Below are 26,425 nucleotides of genomic sequence, written 5' to 3'. Positions count from 1 at the left end.
TCTGGGTTTAAGACCATCGCTTCCTCAGGGTGAACTTGGAGGCCACTGTAACCAAAGAAAACGCCTTGGCTCTTTCTTCTGTGTCCTGCTTCCTGTCACTGATAGGAACTCTCAAACCTGGTTTATTTTTAAGAGGCGATTTTTGTTTTATTGCTTGTTTCTGGAAGGATGCCCTCAGATGTTAATGAAGACTGGGGAACCTATAAAAGATTGAGAAAAGTCTCGAAGTTATTGAGTTTCACTGAAACATGAAAAGGGCTAGTTCTATTTTCCTCATAGCTCCTTCACAGGCATAATTATGTAATTTTCATCAGTAAATTTATTTTTTACATTGCAAAAATCCTTTCCTTCTATTCTTTGAAGTTCCCAATAGAATGAAAAGCAGAGAGGTATTTTCAATTCAGCCAGCTGTGTCTCCCTTGGGATTTTCCAGCTCTGTTTCTTCTCTTTGAGCTTTGTGGCAGAGTGAAAAGAGCATTGATCTGTCAGGCCAACTCCACTGTTTCTTAGCTATGAGATTTGGACTCATATTTGGACTGTTTCTTAGCTATGAGATTTGGTCTTCTCCTTTCCTGGGCTCTGTTTTCTCTCTCTCTCAAATGAAAGGGTTAAACTAAGCCATTGGTTTTCACACTGAGTTGTGCTCTCTTGCAAAAGACAGGGGCTGTGGATTATTGGACAGGATCTAAGAATCCATATGTTGAAAAAGTCTGAAGGCTAGATAAAATCATACCTCACACACATCCATTCTATATGTATATGGAGATGCTCTTCTAAGTAATAAAATGCAATTTAAAGGGCTATAATTTTTGTCATTATGCTTTTTGTAATTAAAACGCAATTAAAACTGTTATTGAATCACTAATTTTGATCATCATGATTTTCTTAATTGAAATTTCAAATGTTAGTGAAGTTTTGCTAATTTTGATCATTATGATGTTCTTAATCAACAGATACTAAATATTCTGTTAATATGAAGGAGATCTGAATGTATCTTTGACAGTAAGAGTGGGCCTTACAAATTGCAAAGGTTGAGAATCACAAGTCCAGATGATTTCTTGGTTTCTTTCTAGGTCTGACGTTTTGGATTCTAAACTAAAGTGTCTAAAACAGTAGACGTGTGGTTAAAAAAATCTATTCAGTTACACTAGCCACATTTCAAATGCTCAGTAGTCACATGGGTTAGTGCCTACCATTATTGATCAGTGTAGATAATGGAACAGTTTCATCATCATGGAAAGTTCTATTAGACAGCCAGATGAACTAAATGATTTTACTACTGTGTTTTCCTTGAGGTGAGAGAGTCTTAACATACAATTCTCAGAAGAATATGAGTTTGAAGCTTGAAGTCGTTCAGTCTTTAGTCCTGTCACTGAAGGGAGTGGGAGAGGGGCATGGTTATGAAACCTGACAGATTGATTCACTCTTCCTGGGCCAGTTTGCCTTTGAACCTTTGAGTGTAATAGGTAACATGATGCTCAGAAGAGCCGTGCACACCAAGTGTTGATTCAGCCACACCCCCAAATAGTCTCACCCACCAGATTATTCTGAAACTCAGAAGCTTGTATCCAGGATCTGGATATAGCCAGACACCAGGATTTTGCTGGTTCCTAGCCCAGAGGAGCCACTAAGAAGAGGAAGAATGGAGAAGCCATCCAAAGCCAAGTAACATATTTTCTTCTCCTAACAGGAAGGCTTCTGGGTGTGACTGGAGCCAAAGGGCTGGGAGCTGGGGGCAAGGGTCTCCTTTCAAAAATTCTCAAGGGTTGGGGCACCTGGGTGGCTCAGTCTGTTAAGCGTCCAACTCTTGGTTTCGGCTCAGGTCATGATCTCGTGGTTCGTGAGTTAGAGTCCCGAGTCTGGCTTCGTACTGTCAGTGCAGACCCTGCTTGGGATTCTCTCTCTCTCTCTCTCTGTCTCTCTCTCTCTCTCTGCCCCTCCCCTGCTTTCTCTCTCTCTCTCTCTAAAAAAAGAAAAATCCTCAAAGGTTGTTAACTAAGACTTAACACTTAGTAGGCAAAGGCCAGGGGCCAGGAGGCATGATGTGCTTAAGAGACACATTTCCCCTTCTGACGAGAAAATACGTATATACTATTCATTGTAGAAAATTTAGCAGATACAGAAGCTATGAGGATTTTAAAAATCCCTCATAATACAGCTGGAAATAGCCATTGTTAACATTTAAGGCAATTTCCTTAATTCATTGAGCTGGACTATAAAGGGTTTATATTAAAAGCTTTCATTTTCTGAAACCAGGGCCTTTTCTTATTTAAATGCACTGACCTATAAGCCAACTTAAACCTGGTTTCTTTTCTCTCTCTGGCCATCTTCTTCTGCTTAAAGGGTCTCTTTTCTCCATTTGTAAGTGACAGGTGAGGTTTTTCAGGTCATTTTCAAGAATGATGTCCACTGGCCTCACTCATAGACTTGCTGAGGGAGCGCCTGTGGGTTCAAACTGTCCCCTTATGACCATAGTGACCTTGGGGGAGTTAGTCATGTGACTTACAGCAGGCCTTGGCTTTTTACTTGCTTTGGGGCTGGATAAAAGGGGTCTGGGCACATTTGTATTTTTCATCTGCAAAGTAATTTGGTAGAATTACACGGGTATGTCGTCAGCTCAGACTGGGAGTAGCTTTGGGTTTGTGGTATAGAATGTCTGCTGAATCATTAAAAACTTCAATCATTTGATAAATATTTCTCTTAGGAAGCTAACGCTTTACTAGGCCCTGGGCTCACAAAAATTCATCTGAACAGATTATTCTCCTAGAGTGCTTATGGATAAGTATTGATCAATAACAACATGGGTGATTATGATTTGGGTGTTATAGGTGTTATGATGGGGGTATGCTCTTGGTACTGTGAAAGCCCAGGTGAGGAGAACTCCATTTGGGGAGCTCAAGGAAGGCTCATTAGAAAAAGTACACCTAAGCTCAGAAGTGAAGGATGTGGAAATAGAAATGAAGGTGAGGAAGAATATTCCAGACAGAAGAGACAGGCACCAGTAAAGACTGGGACATGAGAAAGCATGATGCATTTGGAAATGACATGTTCAGGAAAGTGTGTACGATGTTCATTTTGTATATTTTGCTGGCAAATGTCTTGAACAATAATGTTTGCTTCAAGACTGGCCTATGCTGGTATCTGATGACACATTTCCCTTCCTGCACAAGTGTAAATACCACCGGTATTCTGAAGAAGACCCAGGTCAAGGGCACCTTCCTCAGGAAGTCTTCCTCGATTTCCTCTAGTGGAAATAAACTCTCCCTCCTCTGAATTCCCACAGAGCTCTTGTCCTTTCTGACCTTTATTAAACAGTTTCTAAAACACTTTATAAAACAGTTACTTACAGATGCCTCTCCTTCTACCTTAACTATGAACAGATCGGGGTCAGGGAAAGTCTCCTTGCCTTCCAGAATCTTACCTGGTGCCGGAGCAAAAATGCACTTAAATAACATGTGTGTAGTCAGAGAATTCTGGGCTCCTGACTAGAGCTGGTCTTTTGTGCTGTGTCTCATGTTTGTTTTTTGTGTGTTTTTTTTTTTTTTTTTGAGATTTTAGCACATTCTCTCTCTCACCGAAATTATTATTATTATTATTTTTCCAGGCGCCTTCCCTGATACCCTACCATAGTTAGGCTCAGGATAATTTTCAGAAGAAAATAATGGCATTTGATTTCATTTATTCATGAAGAGTGAATTCATTGGGATGAAGGTTTTAAGTGGCATTACAAATAGTGCCTGGAATAAGGGTTCTGCCGTGAGAGGACAGAGAGCAGAATTTCTCATGTGGGTAGCAACCGTTCTAAGTGTTGTGGAGGGTTTTTAGCAAGGCTTATAGGCAACCATAGTGTACTTGCATGGCTGCCTTCATTGTTAAAATAATGAAATGGTTTCATACCAGCAGTTGAGTAGCTCTTGTCTTAAGCCCACTGAGTGCCCTTCTGACACCCAGTACCCACTTATATCCAGCAATGAATGGGTTAATGCCTGGCATAGTGGGAGGTCTCTAGGATCCTGCACTAGTGACTCGATTGGTGGCATTTTGGTAGGTCAATTCCCATGCCCTTGACATTTTGACTATAACTCCTGATGATCAAGATATGTCTGCCAGTGATTTTGAAGTACTTCCTCCTGAATAAAACAGGTTTTGGGTGCATTTTGGATAAAAGAGAGCTGATTAGGAAACCATTAACAGCAATGATTCCAACCATTGACTCTATCATTTACTAACTATATTACTTTAGACATGTCACTTCCCCTCTGCTTCTGTTTTCTTGTCTGTAAAAGAGGGAAAAGAATGCATTCTTTTATCTACCCACCCATCCATTCATCCATCCATCCACTCATTTATCCATCCAACAAACAACTGTGCCAACCCTAAGCTGGAAATGTTGCCTGACAGTGACCAGACAGAGATTTAGGGAATTCTCTTTGGGGGACCAGTCACACATCTAGTTTTGAAGGTCAGACAAGATTTAAAATTTTGTTTTTAATGTTTATTTTTGAGAGAGAGAGAGAGAGAGAGAGCGAGAGCATAAATGGGGGCAGGAGGCAGAGAGAGAGGGAGACACAGAATCTGAAGCAGGCTCTTGGCTCTAAGCTTTAGCACAGAACCTGACATGGGGCTTGAACTCATGAGCTGTGAGATCATGACCTGAGCTAGTTGGACGCTTAACCGACTGAGCCACCCAGGTGCCCCTAGGTCAGATGAGATTTTAAAAGTGAAAGCCTTTAGAATCTGTACAGGACTTCATTGACACGGGTGTTGTCACATTAATAGCAGCATTAATTCCTTGGTACTTACTTAGAGAACAGTCTACGGCCTTTTTTTGTGTGCAGTACAACATTTATTTATTTATTTATTTTAAATTTTCTTTTAACATTTATTTTTGAGACAGAGAGAGACAGAGCATGAGCAGGGGAGGGTCAGAGAGAGAGGGAGACACAGAATCCGAAACAAGCTCCAGGCTCTGAGCTGTCAGCCCAGAGCCCGATGCGGGGCTCAAACTCACGGACCACGAGATCATGACCTGAGCCGAAGTCGGACGCCCAACCGACTGAGCCACCCAGGCGCCCCTACAGTATAACATTTAGTAAGGCCCTTTTGCACTTATTCATGACATTTGTGTAAATCCTGCATACAATTCCAAAAGGACTGTGAGTCAGTTTCCATTTAACTAGTATTTGATGAAAGCTTCCTCGTTCCCGCTGCTATTTTTTTTTTTTTTCCAAATCAAAAAGAGCTTCACACTTTTGGCTGAATGAAAAATACTGCACGGCCCTTATAAAAATGTGAAACAATACAGAAAAGGATATAAGTGAAAGTAAAATGAATGCCAAATCCCACCTGCCAATCTTTTTGATGAAAAATGGCCTCAGGAATCTTCCCGTGCCTTTTTTTTTTTTTTTTTTTTTTACATAAACATAAATCATATCGTACGTAGCGTTCCGCAGCCTACTTCGCTCTGAATGGTGTCAGCACACACCAGAGGTTCTATTACCAGATAGACGATTGAAAAAGAAGTGTTTAGCGTTAAAAAGTGCTGTGATCCCTGTGACTCCCTTCATCACAGCACTCTAGAGTTCTCTGGGTCGAATCCTTTTCTTGCAGTTTTTTTCCCCTGAACTACCAAAGTTTATGTCTGGGTCTTGTACGGAGGTACTTTCTCAATTCAGTAAATACATAGCTGCACCACCCTTGTCAATGAGCATATGGAATTCTGTGGTATGCACAAAATTTATTTAATTAGTCCCCCGGGGACGGGTTTTTGAGTTATTTCCCATTTTCAGCTAATGCAATAATTTTGTAACAAGCATCCTTCTATATTCAACTTTGCCCAGTTGCAAACTTTTGCCATCCCACCTTCAGGATAAACTCCTAGAAATGAGAAGGCTGAGGTCAAAAGTTTCTAGGCTTTAATTAAGGGGCTATTTGGGGACATGAGGGGTGTACGTTGTGGAAGCTGGAGATTCAGCTGGGGTGGTGGGACTTAAAACTCACAGCACACCCTGAGAACAGAGCAGAAAGTGTTTAGCAGAGAGCTGAAGAATGAACGCTGTTGAGTGAAGGGGTCACTGAATGTGAAGTGACCTTGCTTTTGAGTCCCTGAAAATAGCCTGGGCCCTCATCCATGAGGGTATCTCTTTTAGAGAGATTCTTTAAAAAAATTTTTTTTAACGTTTATTTATTTTTGAGAGAGAGAGAGAGAGAGACAGAGCGTGAGCAGGGGAGGAGCAGAGAGAGAAGGAAACACAGAATCTTAAGCAGGCTCCAGGCTCCAAGCTGTCAGCACAGAGCCTGACATGGGGCTTGAACCCAAGAACTGTGAGATCATGACCTGAGCTCAAGTTGGATGCTTAACCGACTGAGTCACCCAGGCGTCCCTTATATTCTTTTTAAAGTCAGTTATTGGGGCGCCTGAGTGGCTCAGTTGGCTAAGTGTCTGACTTCGGCTCAGGTCAGGAGCTTGTGGTTCGTGAGCTTGAGCCCCGCATCAGGCTCTGTGCTGACAGCTCAGAGCCTGGAGCCTGCTTTGGATTCTGTGTCTTCCTCTCTCTCTGCCCCTCCTCTGCTCACACTCTGTCTCTCCAAAGTGAATAAAACCTTAAAAAAAAATAAAGTCAGTTATCTAGGCATAATAATGATGGCGGTGGTGATGATGGTGGTGGTGGTGATGATGACGGTAATGATAGCCGATAACGTATGGGGCACTTAACACATGCCGGGTCCTGTGCTAAGCACTGCCCATGCATTATTTCATTTAATCCTCCCAACGATAAGGCACGAACTAGTGTCATCCTCATGTGACAGACGAGGAAACTTAAATTTAAGAATAAGAAAGTGAAAACACTCAGTTAATCAGAATATCCAATTAATCACGACCCTCAACCAGACTACCATGAGAAGGTGAAGTCCTGGTGCTCAGAAACCACCATCACGTGTGGACTATTTCCTCTGCCCTGCATCTAGAATGGTACCCCTGGGAGAACTTAGAAAGAAGCACAGATCATTTTCTGTGCCTCGTGGCTCTGATGAACCACATTGGACAAGGCAGACTGCTAGATAGTGCAGACACCTGTTCCTTCCTCTCAGTTCTGTGTGTCATTCTCCTGACTAGTCTCTCACAGCCACTGTCAAAACTGAATGGGCTGTGTGATGTGGTGCTTTTTAGGTTGTTTTTTTGTTGTTGTTGTTTTGTTTCATTTTGTTTTGTTTTGTATGCCTCTTTGTTCATAGAAGGTAAGCTTTTGACTTTGATCTAAAAGTCAGTGGGATGTCTAAAGTTCAGTTCTCTACAAGTGAAACCTTTAGGTTGTTTTAGTTATATACTCCGTTACTGTTATTTGTTATTCATAAATTCTATTCTTGTTTTAAGGTATTAATACACTAGTTAGGATATTGGTTCGGCTGCATGTGATAGACACTAAAAACAGTGGCTTAAATTGATAGAAATGGACTTCTCTTTCATGGAATAGTCAGGAGGGAGGCGGTCCAGGGTTGAAATGGCAGCTCTGATCCATGAGGGTGCCCAGGGATCCTGTTTCTGTCTCCCTTGTGGTTCTGACATGCTGACAGTGTTTCATTCATCTGCACAGTCTGCTGAATTACTCATGTTCCAAGTGGCAGAATGGGGGAAAAGAAAGGGTACAGCATGACCCCTGTCTTTAAGGATGGAGCTGGGTTACAACGTCACATTCACGACCCTCCTACTGGCTGATTCAGCTTCAAGGCACCAGGCTGCAAGGGATGCTGGGAAATATAATTTTGTAACTTCTGTGGCTGTAAGCCTAGCTAAAAATTAGTAATTCTACTACTATGAAATAGGAGGAGAGAAGGATAGCAGGGGACAGTATTCAAAAATAAAGCTGAACAGCAATGAGATAAAAATATATAAATAGAAGTTTTAATATTTCTTTTCTGCACTTCAGTGGATGGTCTTGTCCAGACCCCAGAACGTATCGACTCTTCCTTGGAAACCATTGCCCTCAGGGTTTTCTGATTTTCCAACACACTGGAAGGAGGTCTCTGAAAATAATAGAATGCTATCCTTAGAAACATAAGCTCCAGGACCAGGTACATTATTTGTAATGAAAATACAGGATCCCTCGTTCAAAAATGATTAAGACTTTCAAGATGGAAAAACCAGAAAAAAAAAAAAGTCAGCATGCAGCTTGTCTAAGAGCAGGGCACCCAGTGCAATGACATAGGTCACATATTCATGATGAAGCTGGCCCAGCTCAGCTGTCACTGGGGAGTGGCAGAAAAGGTGTTAAAGCTCCCACTGACTTCTTACTGTTGTCACATGAGTTATGGCAGTCCACGCTTATAACACGGTGCGGTGTAAATCAACACCCAGAGTGGACCGCAACAGCTAAGTGGTAGAGTGTTGGGGTGACCACTGGTGGAGGCTTTGGGAATATTCTCAGACTTGGGATGCCAGTCATACATTTCTGCAAGTTAGAGACAATCTGTCTTGTGACTTCATTAAATGTTCTTTGCATGACTTCCCCTGAAGGTAGGTTAGTACTATGTTTAGTAATCTGGATGACCTACTTTTCTCTGGGTTCTGGGACAAAGGCTATGCCCATATGCTTTGGAAATAGTCCGTCCATTCACTTTGCCTGCTTCTGTGCACAGTGACCAGAGTGCACACTGTGGGAATGTTGAGCTGGGGCCAGCTCTGGGAGGTCATCACAAGCAGGGCTAGACTGGTGGGATGTCAGTTCAGGTTATGGTTGAGGAGGGGAGTCTTGCCAACTATTAGGTCAAGGTTTTAAGCAATATAAACGTGGATCAGAAATTCGAGTTCTAGGAGATTGTGGGTAACAGAACAGACAGTATAAGCTGTAAATAGTGACAACCTGGCTCACAATCCTGTACTCACAATTCTTAAATCCATACAGCTCTGAAATCTGAGAGTTTTCTCTAGGTTTGGTACAGACTCTTTTGTTGTAGAACCTGACATGAGGCTACTTATTATCTTTATCCCAGTTAATATGAACGGTTATATGTTTTGCTATAGAAATATTAATACACTTGATTATGCAATGCTGGGCCAGACTCTAATGGGAAATTATTTAACACTCTCTCGTTTTCCAAAATCAGAAACATTTTGAATTTGTAATACACTGGGATCCAAAGATTTGGGGCTTATAATATATAGCATTTATTGAACATACATTATGTGACAGACATTATTCGGAGCACTTTACATGTCTTAATTTCTTTAATACTCATGGTACGCTATGAGATAGATACTAGTATTTTCCCCACGTGACTGGTAAGGAATCTGGAGCTGAGAAGTTTTGTAATTTGCCTATAGTCATGGATAATCAGTAAATGACAGACAGCGACAAAGGTGAATGTCTTGAGGGCCTACTTTTATATCATGGAGGTGAGTCATCTCAAGAGGCATCAACGCCAATCTCATTTTGGGGCAAAAAGGCTTGGCTGAAATGACTGGGAAAATTAGTCATAATAGTGAATCTATTTGTTGGGTGAGATATGAGGCTTAATGAAAAAGTGTTCTTTCTACTATTTCTGTAGTGAAACTATTCAGGAACAGTTAAAACTGTACTAATCCTGTGGGAGAATCAAGTGACCTTTGGGTGCTAAGGATTCATTGATAGAAGTCATACTTCTGGGAGCACCTGGGTGGCTCAGTCGGTTAAGCATCCAACTTCAGCTCAGGTCATGAACTCGCAGTTCGTGAGTTCGAGCCCCGCGTCGGGCTCTGTGCTGACGGCTCAGAGCCTGGAGCCTGCTTCTGATTCTGTGTCTCCCTCTGTCTCTCTACCCCTCCCCTGCTTGTGCTTGCTCTCTCTCAAAAATAAATAAACCTTTAAAAAATAAACAAAACTTCCTTATTTAAAAAAAAAGTCACACTTCTTTATTTAAATATCCAAAGGGCAACCCAATTTTTATGTGTTAAATTGGATTTTTGGCTTTGATTGTAACAGACATACTACATTAAAAAAATCTTTACATTAGCTTTTGTGAAAGCACCATTTGTCTTAGTAGAAATCTTACTTTAATGCTTCTCTCAAAAATTGTTCTTCTGGATAATAGCTGGGTGGGTTGACTGATAGTATCTTGCTTTATTGAAGCCCACATTATTCAAGGCAGATTCCCAATCCCTGACAAAATAAAAATAGATGACATCTATTGCTTCTTCTAGATGTTCCACACTTGTCTTGGTAAGAGAGACGAATTAGATTAGTTTGACAGGATTTGTTCTTTGTGCAACTTTAGTGACTATCTTATACCTCTGTATATCACTGTGTTTCTACCCACACAGTTTTTGTCTGATAATTTCTTTCCACTGATTTTTTTTCTTTTTGGAAATGGATGCAATGTGTGTATCATGAATAATGGATGGTTTTATTTCTATAATTGCTACAAATGATGATAGGGGTTAGACAGGAGTATTAATTTCTCCATCAACACTTGAATATGAATCAAGAATTTTGTTCATTTGTAAATTACCTTGTAATGAAATTTGGAAAAAAACTTTTCTCATCATAGTTTCTCGATAGATTCTTAATACACGCTTACTTTTGCATACAAAAGCATGAATATTCCAACATGAATAAAAGCGTATTTAATTTTTTGGTGCAAAAATGATACTTAGATGAACTCTTATCACAGCAGCCTGGTGGTGATTCATTGAAGTTTTTTATTGCTGGTAGAATGGAATTTTTCTTTTCTTTTTTTTCTTTTTGAGAGAGAGAGAGAGAGAGAGAGAGAGCTTGCTAGTGGGAGAGGGGCAGAGAGAGAGGTTGCTGGATGATCCAGGGAGGCTCTGGACTGATAGCAGAGAGCCTGATGCAGGGCTCCAACTCAAGATCGCTGAGATCATGATCTGAGCTGAAGTTGGATGCTTAACCGACTGAGCCACCCAGGGGCCCCTAGAACTTTGCTTTTCTTTCTGACTGCTCTGCATCTTTAAACATCCTGTCCCATTTGTAAATTCTTTCCAAGTAAAAGATATAAACTTGCCTTCCCAGCTTCTCTTGTAGCCAGGATGCCGGCAAGTGACCAGGCTGCATCACTCAGATGCTTGCATTTGAGGTTCTGGCTTGAAAGCCAGTGATACAAATAAGCAGGCATGACATAGAGCCATCCTGATGAGGAAGAGGGCAAATAGACCTGTTTTCTCAGAGGGGGCAGTTGTAGAAGTTCTGGCAATGCCCTCTTGTTTCCGATGTGGCAGATAAGCTGAAGTGTCTGTGTCCAGAATGGGGCCTATCTAGGGGCCGTCTGTGGTGTGAGATGGGCATAGCTCCTTGCTTTTTCATATTCAAATTTGATTCTCTGGGCCTCTCCCCAAATCTGGAAACTGTCATTCCTTTTCTGTTTAATCAAGTCAGGGAGGGTTTCTGTAATTTGCAATTAAATTTCATTGATACAGCTGAGATAGGAGAATAATGACAAGGAAATAGGATTCTTTTATGTGTATCTCCTTCCAGCTGTTGAAAGATATGGGTAGAACAAGACTCTTTGCCAGGTCATTCTTACTGTCGTCATCATTTACTTAAACTGATTCACTGTTGAGATCAGCAAGCTGTAAAGAGTGATGCATACGCAGGCAGACTGTTTCTAAGGAAAATGGAAGATGACTTCATGCTCGTGCAATGACTGGCTATGAGTCTGGAATTTACCAGTGGCCTTAGTTAAAAGATGAGTCATGAAGAGGTCCTGGATAGAGATCTGGAAGGTTCCAGGGTCTTAGTTTGAGATGTTGGTTGGAACAAAGAATACATTTCACTAGAGGCCCATGATTTAATTCTTCCATTCAGTTATTCAGTACATATTTATGAAGTGCCTTCTCTGCACAACGCACATGCAAAGTATTGGGGAGACAGTGAATCAACCAGGGCCAGGCAGATCTTTGTTTGGTGCTCTGGGGGTTCCAAGTATTTCCATACAGACATGAGGAAAGATAACAGGTTTTTTTTTTTTTTTAATTATTTTTTGTAACTGAAGATACTGAACAGTAGAGACCTTACATGATTTATCCACAATCCCGTTCAGTAAGTAGTAGAACTAAGAATTGAACTCAATTCTTCTGGTTCCAGAATCCTGTAATTTTTCCAGGATACCAGCCACTTCTTACCTGCCATATCAACTCTCATATCAACTCTGAGAGTCAGGTATCAAAATCTTGCTATTTCTTCCCATTTCTAGAAAGGAAGCCTGAGCCAAGAAGGGGTTAAACTGGTAAATAAAAAGGTGGGTCTCCCCTTTCTATGGCTTGTAGTCCCTTTACTATCCTTCATTTCTGCTACCCCAGGTTGCCTCTGTCATTTATATGTTGATTGGGAACATGGTATTGAGAGCAGTCCTTGTTGGATGATATATATGAAGGGAAAATATGCACATCAATAGTACATCTCGAGATGAGGGTCAGGTGCCATAGAATATTGTCAAGTGTGAGAACTGGGGGGCAAGCGTACGAGAAAAGGAACTCTACCTACTTAAGCATTTTTTCCCTAGGGTTGTGGTGTTACAAAAGACAAGGTCCCCACCCCTACTTAACACCAGAATCTAGTGGGCAAGATCAGTATGCACACAGCTGAGTCATCCCTATTATTAGGTCTGTGCCTCTTGTGTTACATTTATCCTATTAGAGGACATGGGTTTCTTTCTTTTTTAATTGAACATTTTGTTGAGATCATTGTAGGTTATGGAGACATATAGATAACACACAGTTGTAAGAAATAATACAAAGATCTCCGGTACCTTTTACCCAATTTCCCCCAATGGTAATAGTTTACAAAACTATAGTACAATATCACAACCAGGATATGGACATTGATACAGTCCACTGATCTTATTCAGATTTCCCAAATATTACTTGTACTCCTTGTACTCGTGTGAATGTGTATATGTATGTGTGTGTATTACTTGTGCGAATGTGTATATGTATGTGTGTGTATTTAGTTCTCTACAGTCTTTTTCTTTTAATTTTTTTTTTTTTACATTTATTTATTTTTGAGAGACAGAGAGAGACAGCATGAGCAGGGGAGGGGCAGAGAGAGAGGGAGACACAGAATCAGAAACAGCCTCCAGGCTCCGAGCTGTCAGCACAGAGCCCAATGCGGGGCTCGAACCCACAAACCGTGAGATCATGACCTGAGCTGAAGTCAGATGCTTAACCGACCGAACCACCCAGGCGCCCCTCTACAGTCTTATCACCAGTGTTGGTTGGTGAACCCAACACCATTGTCAAGACACAGAATAGTTCCACCATCACAAGGATCTCATGTGTTGTCCTTTTATATATTTTTAACCACACCTCTTCTCTCCCTGGTTTTATTTATTTTTGTCTCATGTGTCCTTGGTATCTATAAAGTTACTTAATAAATTCCTATTATATGACTAAATCAACTGAACAGTGCCATAAGAGATTAACATATGTAAATAATGTCTTCTGGAGGGCAGGGAGCCATGAAGACAGAGAAAGAGGAGAGGCAGAACATAACAGTGAGTGGGCATTTAGGACTTGGGCTGGACAGCACAATGAATAATCTCGAGAGGAACTTCCTGGGTTGGAAGTCCCTCTCTATCACTTACTGTCCCACCTAGTTCTCCTCAGTTCTCTTATCTTTAAAATAGGGATGACACTAGTGCCCACGTCAGAGGTTGCTTTGGGACAAAGGCAATGGCATGTATACTACCCCAGCCAGGGCTTGCTACATGGTGAGACTTACCTCAACAAACAGATGCTGCTCTGAATAGTCTTGGTTCTTGTTGTTTGAGAGGAGTCTCCAATGACTTAGAATGGAGATCCTGTCTAAATCTGCCTTTGTGAGGAGGTGTGGACTAAATCTTCTCCTCAAGGCTGCTATGGGGGAGGGGGCACTCAGCTGGTGGCTGAGCATGGCTGATACCCAGCCACCACCCCTCTGTGGTTCGGTCATCCTTGCCCCTGTGGCCACCCCCATTGAGGCTCTGGAGACACTGTTTACATTTTTCACATCTTTTAGAACTTTCTATGGGGGAAATGACATGCCAATGGGCAGTTGTGAATCTGGGGATTAATGAAGGTTCTGGGAGGTTGCTCTCCTGAATAACCAGAGTCTTGTGTACCAAAGGCCCCACCAAAACTTTGCACGGTCAGTAGATGAGTTTTACCCCAGCCTTGCCTTCTTCCTAAGAAGGGTGTACACAATAATTTACAAGAATCAGCTCCCCTTCTGGCAACTTCCTCTTTGTGAGATTGGGGAGGGGTGTTTACTCTGGATCTGATATGCGTTGTGTCTGGACCTCTCTTGGTTCCACTGAAATTCCCTCACTGTGTACATAGCTGTTGTGAGAAAATAAATCCCTGTGGGTTACAAGGTTAGAGCACAATCCAAGTTAAGAAACCCTTACGAATCCCCCTGCCAACTATCAAGCCCACTGCGATAGGCCACCACAGCAAAGGCCTGTCTGGGTTGCTGCAGAGACCATATTCTTTTCTTTTTCAAGATTGGGATCGAACAGAGCCTGGGAAAGTTCCTTCCATCCACAAATTTCTTTTCAAGTGGTGTCATCAACAAAATTTATTGCTTGCTATCCGATATTACTATCTCCATCTTTCTTTGGAGCTTTTTATGAACACATCAGGTCAGGGATTTTAACACATTAAGTATGCACAGTGCACACTTAAGGGTAGGGTGGATAATGAACTGTTTCCCAATTAACAGACACAAGACTTACACTGCTGTTTGCACAAGCCATAGTGTTACGGGGCATGGGGACATTGACACTAAACAAAGTTGGATCACGAAGAAAGCTGTTCTCTTTAAAATTATCTTCCGTTTCTGCTTTTGTCAGAGAAAACATCTTTAACAGCTCTCTAAAATTTGCCAGTTCTTTTTTGAATGAGAACAAGCCTCATACTCAGAATCAGTTACAGCTATGGTGTAGCAACAGTGTTTCCCCCACCCAATTTATTTATTTATTTATTTATTTTTTTCAACGTTTATTTATTTTTGGGACAGAGAGAGACAGAGCATGAACGGGGGAGGGGCAGAGAGACAGGGAGACACAGAATCGGAAACAGGCTCCAGGCTCTGAGCCATCAGCCCAGAGCCCGACGCGGGGCTCGAACTCACGGACCGCGAGATCGTGACCTGGCTGAAGTCGGACGCTTAACCGACTGCGCCACCCAGGCGCCCCAAACATGGACACTTTTACCTTGAGAGGGTAATTAACACTTTGCCATCTTTGGCATATCTTTCTCCATATCTTTGTTTTTTCATTGTTGTTGTTTTTGCCTTTTTTCCCCTGGAAACATTTGGGAGTTAGTCATAGACATCATGATACATAACCATCAAGTATTTGATCATCATCATGTCCCAAGATCAAAGGTATTCTCTTAACTACCATACAACCACTACACTCAGGAAATTGATACAGTACTACTGATATTATGGCTATAATACTATTGTCCAACATGGTACCAGTTCAGATTTCTCCAGTTGTCCCAAAAGTGCCCTTTAAAACCCTTGAAAGAATTGGGTGGGGGACCCAGAATCCAGACAGGGAGTCTCACACATTGTACTTAGTCATGTTTCCAGGCTCCTTTAATATAGGGTGGTTTCCTGACCTTTTGGTTTTGTCTTATGAAATTGATGTTCCTAAAGACCCATTATTTTGCATACTTTTCTCAACTTATACTTGTCTGATTACTTCTTCATGATCAGATGCAGGCTGAACTTTCTTTTTTCAGAGGAGCAAACAGATAATGTGCCCTCAGTGCATTAGTAGGGAAGGCACGTGATATCCACTGACTCATTATTGTTGGTAAGTGCGATTATTTGGTTAAGTGGTGTCCACCAGATTCTTCCCAACAGCCTTTCATCCAATGGTTTTAGCTCTATGGAGATTCTTACCTAATTAATGATTGCAGTAGGGATTGCAAAATGGTGATTTACGATCTTTTTTTTTCTATTATTACCTTTATGTATAAAAAGAGATTTCTCACCTGCTTTTCTCTTCTAACCCCCTCCCCCTATTTAGCATCAGTATGAGTTTATGGGTTATTTATTTAATGAATCATAATCCATTCCTGTGTTATTTATTTTGATATTCAAATTGCCCCATATTTTGCCAGAGGGAGCCCCTTCACGTCGGCTCCTGTGTCCTTTTTACACGTCCCCATGAGCATTTGAGCACTTTCTTCCTTTCTGGCATAGTAATTTGTTTCAGGTTTATCATAAGAGAGAAACTGAGGGGCTCCTGGGTGGCTCAGTCGGTTAAGCGTCCGACTTCAGCTCAGGTCATGATCTCACTGTCCGTGGGTTTGAGCCCCACATAGGGCTCTGTGCTGACAGCTCAGGGCCTGGAACCTCTTTCAGATTCTGTGTCTCCCTCTCTCTCTGCCCCTCCCCTATTCATGCTCTGTCTCTCTGTCTCTGTAAAAAATAAATAAACCTTAAAAAAATAATAAAATAATAAAAAAAGAGAGCAATTGAACTGCCTATTTAACCTCTTATGATTAAAATGTTAGAAAAAACAGGAAGGTGAAAATCAATGCCCAGCTTCCTCACTGGCGAATACAGCCCTGAGCTTTGACAAAACACAGCAGGTTCTAGAGTGGTCTTCCTAATCATTGAAGCCCCAGAAATGGGTTGTGGCAAAGTCACTTGTCTGTGAGAGGCTGCTGGGTACAGACCCTGCTGGTGATGGGCAGGCCCATGGGCTCAGCCGAATGTAATCTCATGAATGCCTGGTCAGCACTGCTCAAGTGTTTCCATGGTAATGGATGACCCAAAGCACATGGTAATTAAAACCACAAGTAGTTTTCAGTCTTGCTTCATGAACAATATGAGAGCATCAAACCAGTTATGAAATTATGTTTGCTTTGCATCCATTCAAATTTCATCTGCCCTCTCATCCGTAGAGACGAGGATGCTCAGAAAAGGGGCCGATACAAGGAAAATGGAGAAGATGATGAGGTTAAAAATCTCCCAAACTGGTTGATGCAAGGAAAAAAAAAGTCAAATGTGAAAATGATCCTCCAAAGCAGAGACACTTAGGGTCAGGGACTTCTAGATAGTTTGCATTTCACTTGGCAGATGTCTCTCAAACAACTGTGCAATGCCAGATGAGTATGTGAAAAGAAATAAATATACCTGTGATTTAGGAGGGGAAAGAAAGTAACCTCTTGGTCAGAGGTGGCCATTGGCCATGTCACCAGAAACGTGGTATCGCAATAGGAAAAATGCTATTATGGGATGTCCCCAGTAAACTGTCCACATGCTTTAAAATTGCTCTGCACCTGCCCAGTTGTTGTAAGCACAGAACCCCAGAAAATAGCCCACACTTCTTACAGGGCAAGTTCAATGAGAAGGCCAGATCCTGGGGAAGATATGAAGAGCAGCTGATTTCTATCCCACAGTGCGTTGCCCTACTTTTTCACCAGAGATTTTCCAGGTCCTTCAGTATTATTTACTGAGTTAATTAAGATGTTTGCCCTCCCCGTTTGGAAAGTGCATTGATATTTTTAGATAAAAGATGGTTGCAGGCTGACCTTTTAAATAAACAGCAGTGAATTTTCTAAGGCAAAATAAGAGTACTGGGACCTCTCATTCACTTGGACCCAACCACCCAGCATTTTCTGGTCTTCTGTTTGTTAAGAGAAGAGGGTGACCATTAATAAAACAGATATGTAGAATTCAAGCTTTAAAAAGTCAACTTCCGGAGGATGTTCAGGAGTTGAGCCATTAAACACACAACACTCTTCTCTACCTTGCCCGTTACAGACATGGGTAATCTGCCACAGCTTTAAAACCTTCTGGACCACTTCTGCAGGGAGCCACTGACAACTGATGGGGGCTTATGTTTATTGCAACCCAGGTCAAGTTAGCTCCAACTCACTCTTACCTTTTCTTATATCTGCCTGTTGCTGGTTGAAATAATGGCCCCTATGCAAGATTCCTAACTACCAAAGAACATTCGATAATGTTCACTCTATCCTAATTGACTGAACCAAGAAATAATCTAGTCCAAATGTCATTTCAAAAAAACCTCCAAAAACAACACCACTGTTTCATTCAAGAAGAAAGGCCACATGCTAAAGCAGAAGGAGTGCTAGATGACTGACAGGCAGAGATCTTGGGTTCCACTCCGAGTTTGACCCGAGTTTGACCCATGTTTGACCTGTGTGCCCGGGGGGCTGATCTGGCCCTCAGCTTTCCTGCAGAGGGAAGGTGTTGGGCTGAATCGCTAAGTTTTCTCCCGTGTACATTCTGCATTTAAAATTTTTGTGAGTGCATGTGCTCTGTATATTATTAATTGGATACACACACTGGACGGGATGCTGAGGGCAAGAAAAGTGAACTGTATCCTGTCTCCATCTCCAGGAGCTTTCTGTCACTTGGTCGTGATGATAATTGCTTGGGGGTCCTCCCTCAGTCTATCCACATGGAATCGAAATCACCCACTTCTTACTGTGTGCAGCAATAGTGGCATGAAGATGCCCTGTTTCTCCTGGATCTTTCAGAAGATGATACTACTTCCCAGAAAGAAACCTGTCCCTTAGCCACTTTTGGTGATGATTCCCCTGTGCGTTTTGGTGTTAAGTATGATTTGGGCTCTTTGAGACTGCACAGAACAAAATAACATGCAGGTTACCGCCAGTAAGGGAAGCTTGTTCTACGGATACATTGAATATGGGCGAATAAAACAGGGAAGTGTAGAAGTTAAGGGCAAAGGCGTCAGAGGCACGTCTTGGCTCCACCACCCGTAGGGTGGGGGATTCTGGGCAAATCACTTGGCTTCTCTGTATCTGTTTCCTTGTCTGTAAAATAGGGATAATAGTAGCGACCTTACAGAGTTGTTCTGAGGATGAAATGAAACAAGAACATAAAAGTGCTACAGCTCCTGGCATGCCATTCACGCTCAAGTATTAACTTGAGTATTAACATAATTGCCATTATGATTATGATTATTTATTGTTACAAGCAGAATGGATTCCAGCAGGCAGCCTCGTGGAGGGGCGGAAAGCTCGGTACAGGCCCCCTCTTAGGGATGGGAGCACCGCTCAGGAACCGGCAGGCCATTCAGGGCTCACATTGGCTGGGGAGGTCTGATTATCCCGAAGCGCAACCCCCCCCCCCCCCACCGCCCCGCCCCTGGGCACCAGCCTTCCTTTGATTCTTTCTTGCGTGATTACATGTAGATTTCGCGACTCTGTCTCTGTTTTGACTGCTGCTATCACCACCAATTAATTTCTTTCTACCCCTCCCCTAAATTGTGACTTCTGTTGACTCATAGCTTTTGAAGCCATGTTGCTCCTCCCTCCTAGTGGCCTCAGCAGGCTGTCTTTCCCCGTGTGAGTTTGGGCTTCTGCCTTCTGGCCCTGCTCCCAGCATCTCAGCTCTGTCTGACTTGAATTTAAATCTTTTCAGCCATCACTTTTATGACAGGTCACCTCCCAGACTGCTGAGTGACCAGTGATTGACGTCACATGGTTCCGGAATGGCCTGGCCCCTGAGATGGGGCCTATGCGGGTCACAGGCAAGCTCAGCCCAGTCTTTCCAATCCTGTGGACACAAGGGTGAACAGAGACCACCTAAGCTCACAGTGCCCTTCACACCCAAGTTGGGAAAAGGATAGGAAGGAGTTACAATCTAGTATAATAATTATAATATTACATATATAGTATTATGTACATATATATAATGTAGCTTTGTTAATGCCTTTCATTTTCCCTTCTAGAGTATTAGCAACTTTAGGAAAGGAATTATTTCTGGTCTTTTGTGTATGCTTGTGGCCTAATACGGACAACTGGTCGGTAATACAAGGCTAATATATTTGCCCTTTATTTATTATTATTATTATTTTTTTTTTTTTTTTGAGAGAGGGCACAAGTGAGCAAGGGGCAGAGGGTGGGGGGAGAGAGACGTGGGGCTAACCCAAAGCAGAGCTCATGTTTTGTTTTTGTTTTATTTTTACCTGAAGCCAGGCATGGGCTCACCTGAAGGGAGGCTTGAGCTCACCTGAGGTGGGACTTGAACTCATGAACCGTGAGATCATGACCTGAGCCGAAGTTGGATGCTTAGTGACTGAGCCACCCAGGCGCCCTTATCTGCCCTTTCAACAAATGTTTAGTAAATTTGCTTCACTTTTCCTTTTTAGAAAATGTTTTTCTACTATCAAAGTAATTTAAGGGTCTCGTTGAAAAGTTGCAATACACAGAGAAGTACGGGAGAGAGGAAAAGAACCAAGAGATTACAGATGACAGAACCAGACATAATTCGAAGGGGTGTTAAGAAAGGTCACTTGCAATCTCTACCATCTTGTGCCAGTAGCTTTCCTTCTCGAATCCTCTGTTTCTTCATCTAAAAAGAACTGGGGCTCATGGTCCTACTTACCTCCTAGATTATGAGGGCTGACTGACACATTTGTAAGGTGCCTGCTATGGTATTTGCCTATTACCTAATGGGTGACAAAAAGAGCGATCGGTTCCCCCATTCCATCTTACCAAGAACGTCTTTTCATGACTGGGCTTCTCAAGGAAGGAGAAAAAGGAAAACCTGTGAAGCATAAGAAGACTGAACCCCACATAGACTCACTTTTAGGCCTCCTGCCCCTGAAATGACCCTAGATTCCTGTTTCAGGTGCATCTCCCCTAACTGTTTACACAAGGAACGCCTCCTTGGTACACAGAAAGGCATTTGATTTTCCCACCGAGCTTCGAACATGCTGAGCTTTTGCACTGCCAGGAATTTTACAGAAAAGCTGTAGACTAATTTGTGTCACGGATCGTTTCCTTTTCACTCACGTGTTGAATCATGAAGAGGACTTGAGGTCCAGTCACTGGCTTTTGACACTGAGTGGGACCATTTTAATGTTAATTCGCTGAGAAATGCCTACGATAATAATAGGGTTCAATAGTCAAACCTGCAGACAATTTAGAATTCATGGCTTATGGTTGAAAGCTTTTCGGTTTACCCATCTCTTGAAGATGAACCTGTTCTAAATCATCAAAATCAAACCATTTTCTAAAAATAGGAATAAAGCTTTAAGGTAAAGGATAATTAAGTTCCTGTTCTTCCAGGGAAGATTACATTGTTGGAGGGTTGCTTGGGTCACTTGCTTTTTCTGCCCATTTTTTCACCATAGCATGGCACATACATTTGAGCATAGCAAAAGAAGAAAATATCAAATCATCATTCTGAGGCCCTTTGAGCAATGCCAAGGAAAGAATAGGTGTTTCTTTGTTGGAGAGTGGGGCTTAACAGCATTTCCCAAATTGTGGTCTGTGAAAAACCAATGTTTCCGTCTCCAATTTGGAAGAACTGAATAAAAGTTGTTGTTGTCAAATCAATCTGGGAACTAGACTCTGTGGTACTTTTGTACTTTGGAGGAGTCAATTACACATTAGCATCTTGTTGAATCTAGGAAGTCCTATGAAACTGGGTTTACCCCAGAATTTTCCAAATGTATTTTAAAATGGAATCTCTTTATTGGTGGAATCCGTTTGTGAATGACAAGGTCTGGATTAGAGTTCTTTAGGGCAAGTCCTCCAGAAACCAGATTCCAAGATGGCATTGGCCTGCTCAAGATTTATTGGAGAAACAGCGGGGAAGGATCAAAAGGTAGGAGCAGGAGGAGGTGAGGAGAGTCTTTAGACCGTGATGCAGGTCTGACATCTGTGACGGAGGGCAGAAAGGAAGGGGAATTTGGGGAGGGAGAATCTTCTAAGAAAGTGTCCTCCAGGTTGATAGGGATTCTTGTGGCCCAAGTCACCCACTGGAGGAGTTCTAGTCTTGCAGGAAGGGCCTGAATTAGTTCACTCACTGTGCTTAGTCATTAGCTGGGAGTAGTCCATGGGCAGCATGGCCTCAGTGTGGCATAGTAGTGGATTAAAAGGTGTGGCAGCTGGGGCTGTCAGTTAACTGAGTTTCCTGCAGCTGGAGATCTGTGTGGTGCTTTTTCATGACTGCCATATTTTCCAGTTGTGCCCCTTGTTAGCCCTGCAACCTTGAGTAAGTCAGTAGAGGCTTCTGGAACCTAAACAGTCAATCTACTAAATGGGGGCGGGGGTGGGGGTCTGTCCTTCCTGTCTCACATAGCTGCTGTGACACATAGCCACATATGAAAGCTGTTTGTATTCTATGAAGCATTCTAGAAATGGAGAAGATTGTTATTATGGTATTATGGGGAGGTGATAGCCTTTTTCAAGTGCATTAGTTGCTAGAATCCCATTGTAATGCCATCACAGTGCTGAATCTCCCAAGCCTTCTACAGTGCTGGGCATCCAGTAGGTACTGAGTAAATGTTTGTTGAATCATGATAATAAGTGTTGTGAGTTCTCCAAGGAAACAGTCCATGACTATGGCTGTACGTGGGATAATGATTGCAGACATTGCAATGTATGTCCTCTGGCAGGAGACCACATGGTGAAGGCAAAGCATGCGGGAGGGTGGGGGGTGATGCCCGTCGATTCGATCTATACTTGTATCTGTAACCAATATAGCAGCTTCATGGGAAGGGTGCTATTCTTCCCAGAGCGGGGAGGGCTGGAGGAGCGTTGCTCAGCCTTCTTACTTGGCAACATATTCTCTCTTTTGCTTTTCTAAAATAATTCTGAAGCTAATTGAATTGCAAAGACAATTCCCAAACTTCATTCTAGATAATGGTATGGCATCGCTCCCCTGAAGTTCATTTTCCAGAGTTGTTTACCAGTTACATTATTGACTGCTTTGAGTTTTTTCAAGTCCTCCTTTGGGGATGAGTCAGAGCTAAATGGTTAAGAGGCAAGCACAGGAAAGAGGGTAAGTGAGGCAGCAGAGGTGATTTCTGACCCCATCATTTTGTAGCTCATCTATTTGACTCTGCTGTCCTGAGGGGTGGTAGCTTTGTCTATTCCTTCAGCAGCTCAGCATTTTGTTCAATAAATGTTTGTGGAATAAACCAATGAATGAATTACATGTGCGTACTATGTGCTGGGTGCTGGGGAGACAACGGTGAATCAGCTAGACAGAGTTCCTGCCCTAACGGAACTTTTTGTCTGATCGTGGTGAACACAAGTGAAAAGGAGTCATACAAAAATAAAACTTCGAATTAGGATAAGCAATGAAAAGAAACAGTACCTGCTGGACCTGGGGAAAAGGCCTCTGACAAAGGATGTCGTGACCCCAGGAGGCTGGGACCGCGTGAAATTGGCAAAGAGGTGTGCGAAGCTGTGTGGCTTCCAGGCACAGAGAGGAGCATGCGCAGAGTCCCGGAGGGCGGGGCAGATTCTTGTTACGTTGCCGAAGGAAGTGGGTGTGGCCAGGGAGGACCGCAGGCAGCAGGAGATGCAGCAGAGAAATGAGGCTTCGAGCGAGCGAGCCAGCAGGTTTGTTCATCCGGCATTTCCCTGCAGTGAGCAGTCAACAAACATTTGCTGTAGGGGGACTGCTGTACAGCCAGATGGTGTGTCCGCTGTTACAATGCGGGCTGGTATCTGAATCGGACGCAGCAGCCACGTCGGCAGGGCAGGGTATCACTCCGCAGACAAAGTGCTAAGTCCAAATTTTAGCAGGAGGGAAGTGAACTTTAGCAGGAGGATGTTTTGGGCTCAGGCCTGCTGAGCTCTAAGGGTCACCACGACACTCTTCCTTTGAGAAGAACAGATCAGATGGGGGGAGGAGGTTTGGTTCCTTTGCAAGAATTGGGGGTCTGGAGACAGGTTCCCTTCTGACCGTGCGTGATTCTGCTGTGCCACTTGAGCTTTGTGGTCATTGCTTTCCCCGTCTGGGACACATGAGGCTGGGACCCCCTGACTTCCGACGACCTTTACTTCTGATTGGGATCAATTGTACCATGATCCAAAAACGGGAGGAGGGTTGCACAGGAGACCCACTCTCTTGTGTGTGAACCCCTGGGCCAAGGCCCATTTCTTTGGGGACAATGAGCAGTCGGCTGGGGATTTTGAATGAGGCCTCCTTGTGGATTACTATTCAACCTGCTCAGTCCTCACCTGCAGAACCTGCTTCCCAGCCTCCTGGCCCATGCTGGGGACCGCCTTCCTCCCTTGGTGTCTGCACCTTGGAGGCTCTTATGTCACTGCCTGGCCCACAGGAGCTGACCTCGCGGCCTTCTGCATGAGGCGCTCAGTGCAGCGAAGCCGACGTTCTCTCCTTTTCCGTGGTGCCGAGAAGTGCAAGACAGCAGGGTACCAGTTTCCTAGGGCTGCCATAACAAATTACCACAGACTTGGGGGCTGAAAACCCCAGAAATTTACCCTCTTACGGTTCTGGAGGCCAGAGGTCTAAAATCAAGGGGGGGGGGGGGTGCACCTGGGTGGCCCAGTCGGTTAAGCCTGGGACTTCAGCTCAGGTCATGACCTTGCGGTTCCTGAGTTGGAGCCCCTGCATTGGGCTCTATGCTGACAGCTCTGAGCCTGGAGCCTGCTTCAGATTCTCTCTCTGTCTCTTTCTCTCCCTCCCTTTCCCCCTCCCCTGCTCATGCTCTCTCTCCCTCTCTCAAAGAATAAACATTTTAAAAAATTTAAAAAAATAAATAAAATCAAGGTGCTGACAGGACCGTGCTCCGTCTGAAGGCTCTAGGGAAGGATCCTTCCTTGCTTCTCCCAGCTTCTGGTGGCTCCAGTGTTCCTTGACCTGTGTCCATATCGTTCCAATCTCTGCCTCTGTTTCCACATGGCCTCCTCCGGGTGTCTTCTCCTTTTCTGCTTCTCCTAAGGGCACTCATTGAATTTAGGGACCACTCAGATAATCCAAAATGATCTCCTCTTGAGATCTTTAACTTAATTTGCATTTGTAAAGATTCTTTTTTTTTTTTCCCCAAGTAAGGGCATATTCACATTTTCTAGAACATGGATATATCTTTTGGGGTGCCACCATTCAACACACTATAGGCAGAGTTTCTGAGGCGTTTGACATGAAAATTTCTTCTTTTTGTTTTCTTCATTTTTATAAACTCGCCCTCTTTGAAATAGGATCAGGACACAAGTCCCAGTGAAATGCCACAGAGCAGAGACTACAGGCCAGAGGGCCTGAGGACACAGGCTCTGAAGTCAGGTGGCTTCAGTTCAACCCCCAACTCTGTGGCTGAGTTTTGCCATCCACACACTGAGCACAATAACAGTTTCTACCTCTGAGAGCTGTCGTGGCACTTGAATAGGTGAAAGCCCTAAGTTAAGTGCTTAATACATGTTAATTATTATTAAATGAACAATGGGATGTATTATAAGTGAGCAGGGGATGGTGTGAAGGATTAGAAGGGCAGGCCGGATGGCTGGATGGTGGCTGGAAAGCATCCAGGGGTTTGATATCATCTGGAGCTAGGGTTCTTCTGAGCCCTGATCTACATGGGGCTACCTGACTTGGAATGAAACACATTGGTAGCCCCTCCTCTCCAGACCTGCTCTGAGCTGCTGTGTTTGCTGATTGAAATCTTGGGATCTGGCACTAAGCCACGTGGAGAAGTTCAGAGATAGGGAACTGCCGGCAGCCACACACACAGGTGGAAAGTCATTTCCTGGGAGGCACCTGCCCCTTGCAATGGGGCAGCCTTGTGCCTGATACCCATTCCCCTGGGCCGCTGCCTTCCAGAGAGAAACTTCTCTCTTCCCAAGACTAGCTGGATGCTGTACCTCCTGCCCTGCTGACCTGACGCGGGTCCAAGAAGTTAGTGAGCGCGAGTGCTTCTGGGCACTGTTAGGAGCCCTCGCTGGTCAAGGTGAGCTTCGGGTTCTAATTGCTGAGCCTCACCCGCACCCTGTGCTGCAATCTGGGCCACTGGAAGCCCACAGGGATCCGCTGCTGCTCCTCTGCTTGTTCCTAGAGAGCCGGGCCACCACGGTGAGGCTCCAGAGTGCAGAGCCTGGGCTTCGGTGACAGATGGCTGTGTGTCTGTAGGCAAGTTAGCAGACCTCTCTGAGCTGTGGTGTGCAGCATCTGGGAAGTGAGGATTGCACAATACTTGGCTCTAGTTAGGTGCTTGCAAAGCTGCCGTTTGGGAGGTAGCAAAGAGTGGAGTCTGCCAGGCCAGAGTGCGGTTGCAGCTTATGGCTGTGGCATCTTAGGCAGGTTCTTTGACCTTCCAGGCTTCGATTTCCACATCCGTAAGGGGGATTGAACACTTCTATCAGACGGTTGTTGGGATCCCTAAGTGAAAAAAACGTCTGTAGAACCTTAACCCAATGCCTGGCTTATCCTACATGCCTAAGGGACGGTAGCTCTTATGACTGTTCCAGAACACTTGGAGTAACGATAATAAAATGAATTGAATAAATTGTACATCTTACAATGGATAACTAAATATTGGCTCAATCCCAGTGTGGTCTGGGAAGAAAAGCATTCAGCTAGCTGTGAGGAAACAGTCTTGGAATGGCCTGAACTCCTTTCTTCCAGTATGATACATTTTTGAAGGCAGCCAAAAGACTTCCAGTGAATTCTTGTGGAGCTTTCTGTATGTG

The 26,425-nt window shown here is 43.4% G+C and overlaps 1 protein-coding gene across 1 annotated transcript in view; it reads left to right on the top strand.

The window, feature by feature from the left end:
- Positions 1-1,561: 1,561 nt before the first annotated feature.
- The window catches only part of FER1L6 (fer-1 like family member 6), a 155,406-nt gene continuing 130,542 nt past the window's right edge, over positions 1,562-26,425 (top strand). The window contains exon 1 of the mRNA XM_045453740.1: positions 1,562-1,665. Coding sequence (XP_045309696.1) covers positions 1,643-1,665 — 23 coding nt within the window. The 5' untranslated portion in view covers positions 1,562-1,642. The remainder of the gene's footprint in view (positions 1,666-26,425) is intronic.

The sequence above is a fragment of the Leopardus geoffroyi genome, chromosome C3, assembly GCF_018350155.1.
Source record: "Leopardus geoffroyi isolate Oge1 chromosome C3, O.geoffroyi_Oge1_pat1.0, whole genome shotgun sequence".
In the NCBI taxonomy this organism is placed as follows: Eukaryota; Metazoa; Chordata; class Mammalia; order Carnivora; family Felidae; genus Leopardus; species Leopardus geoffroyi.
This window is presented reverse-complemented; position numbering and strand designations above follow the sequence as displayed.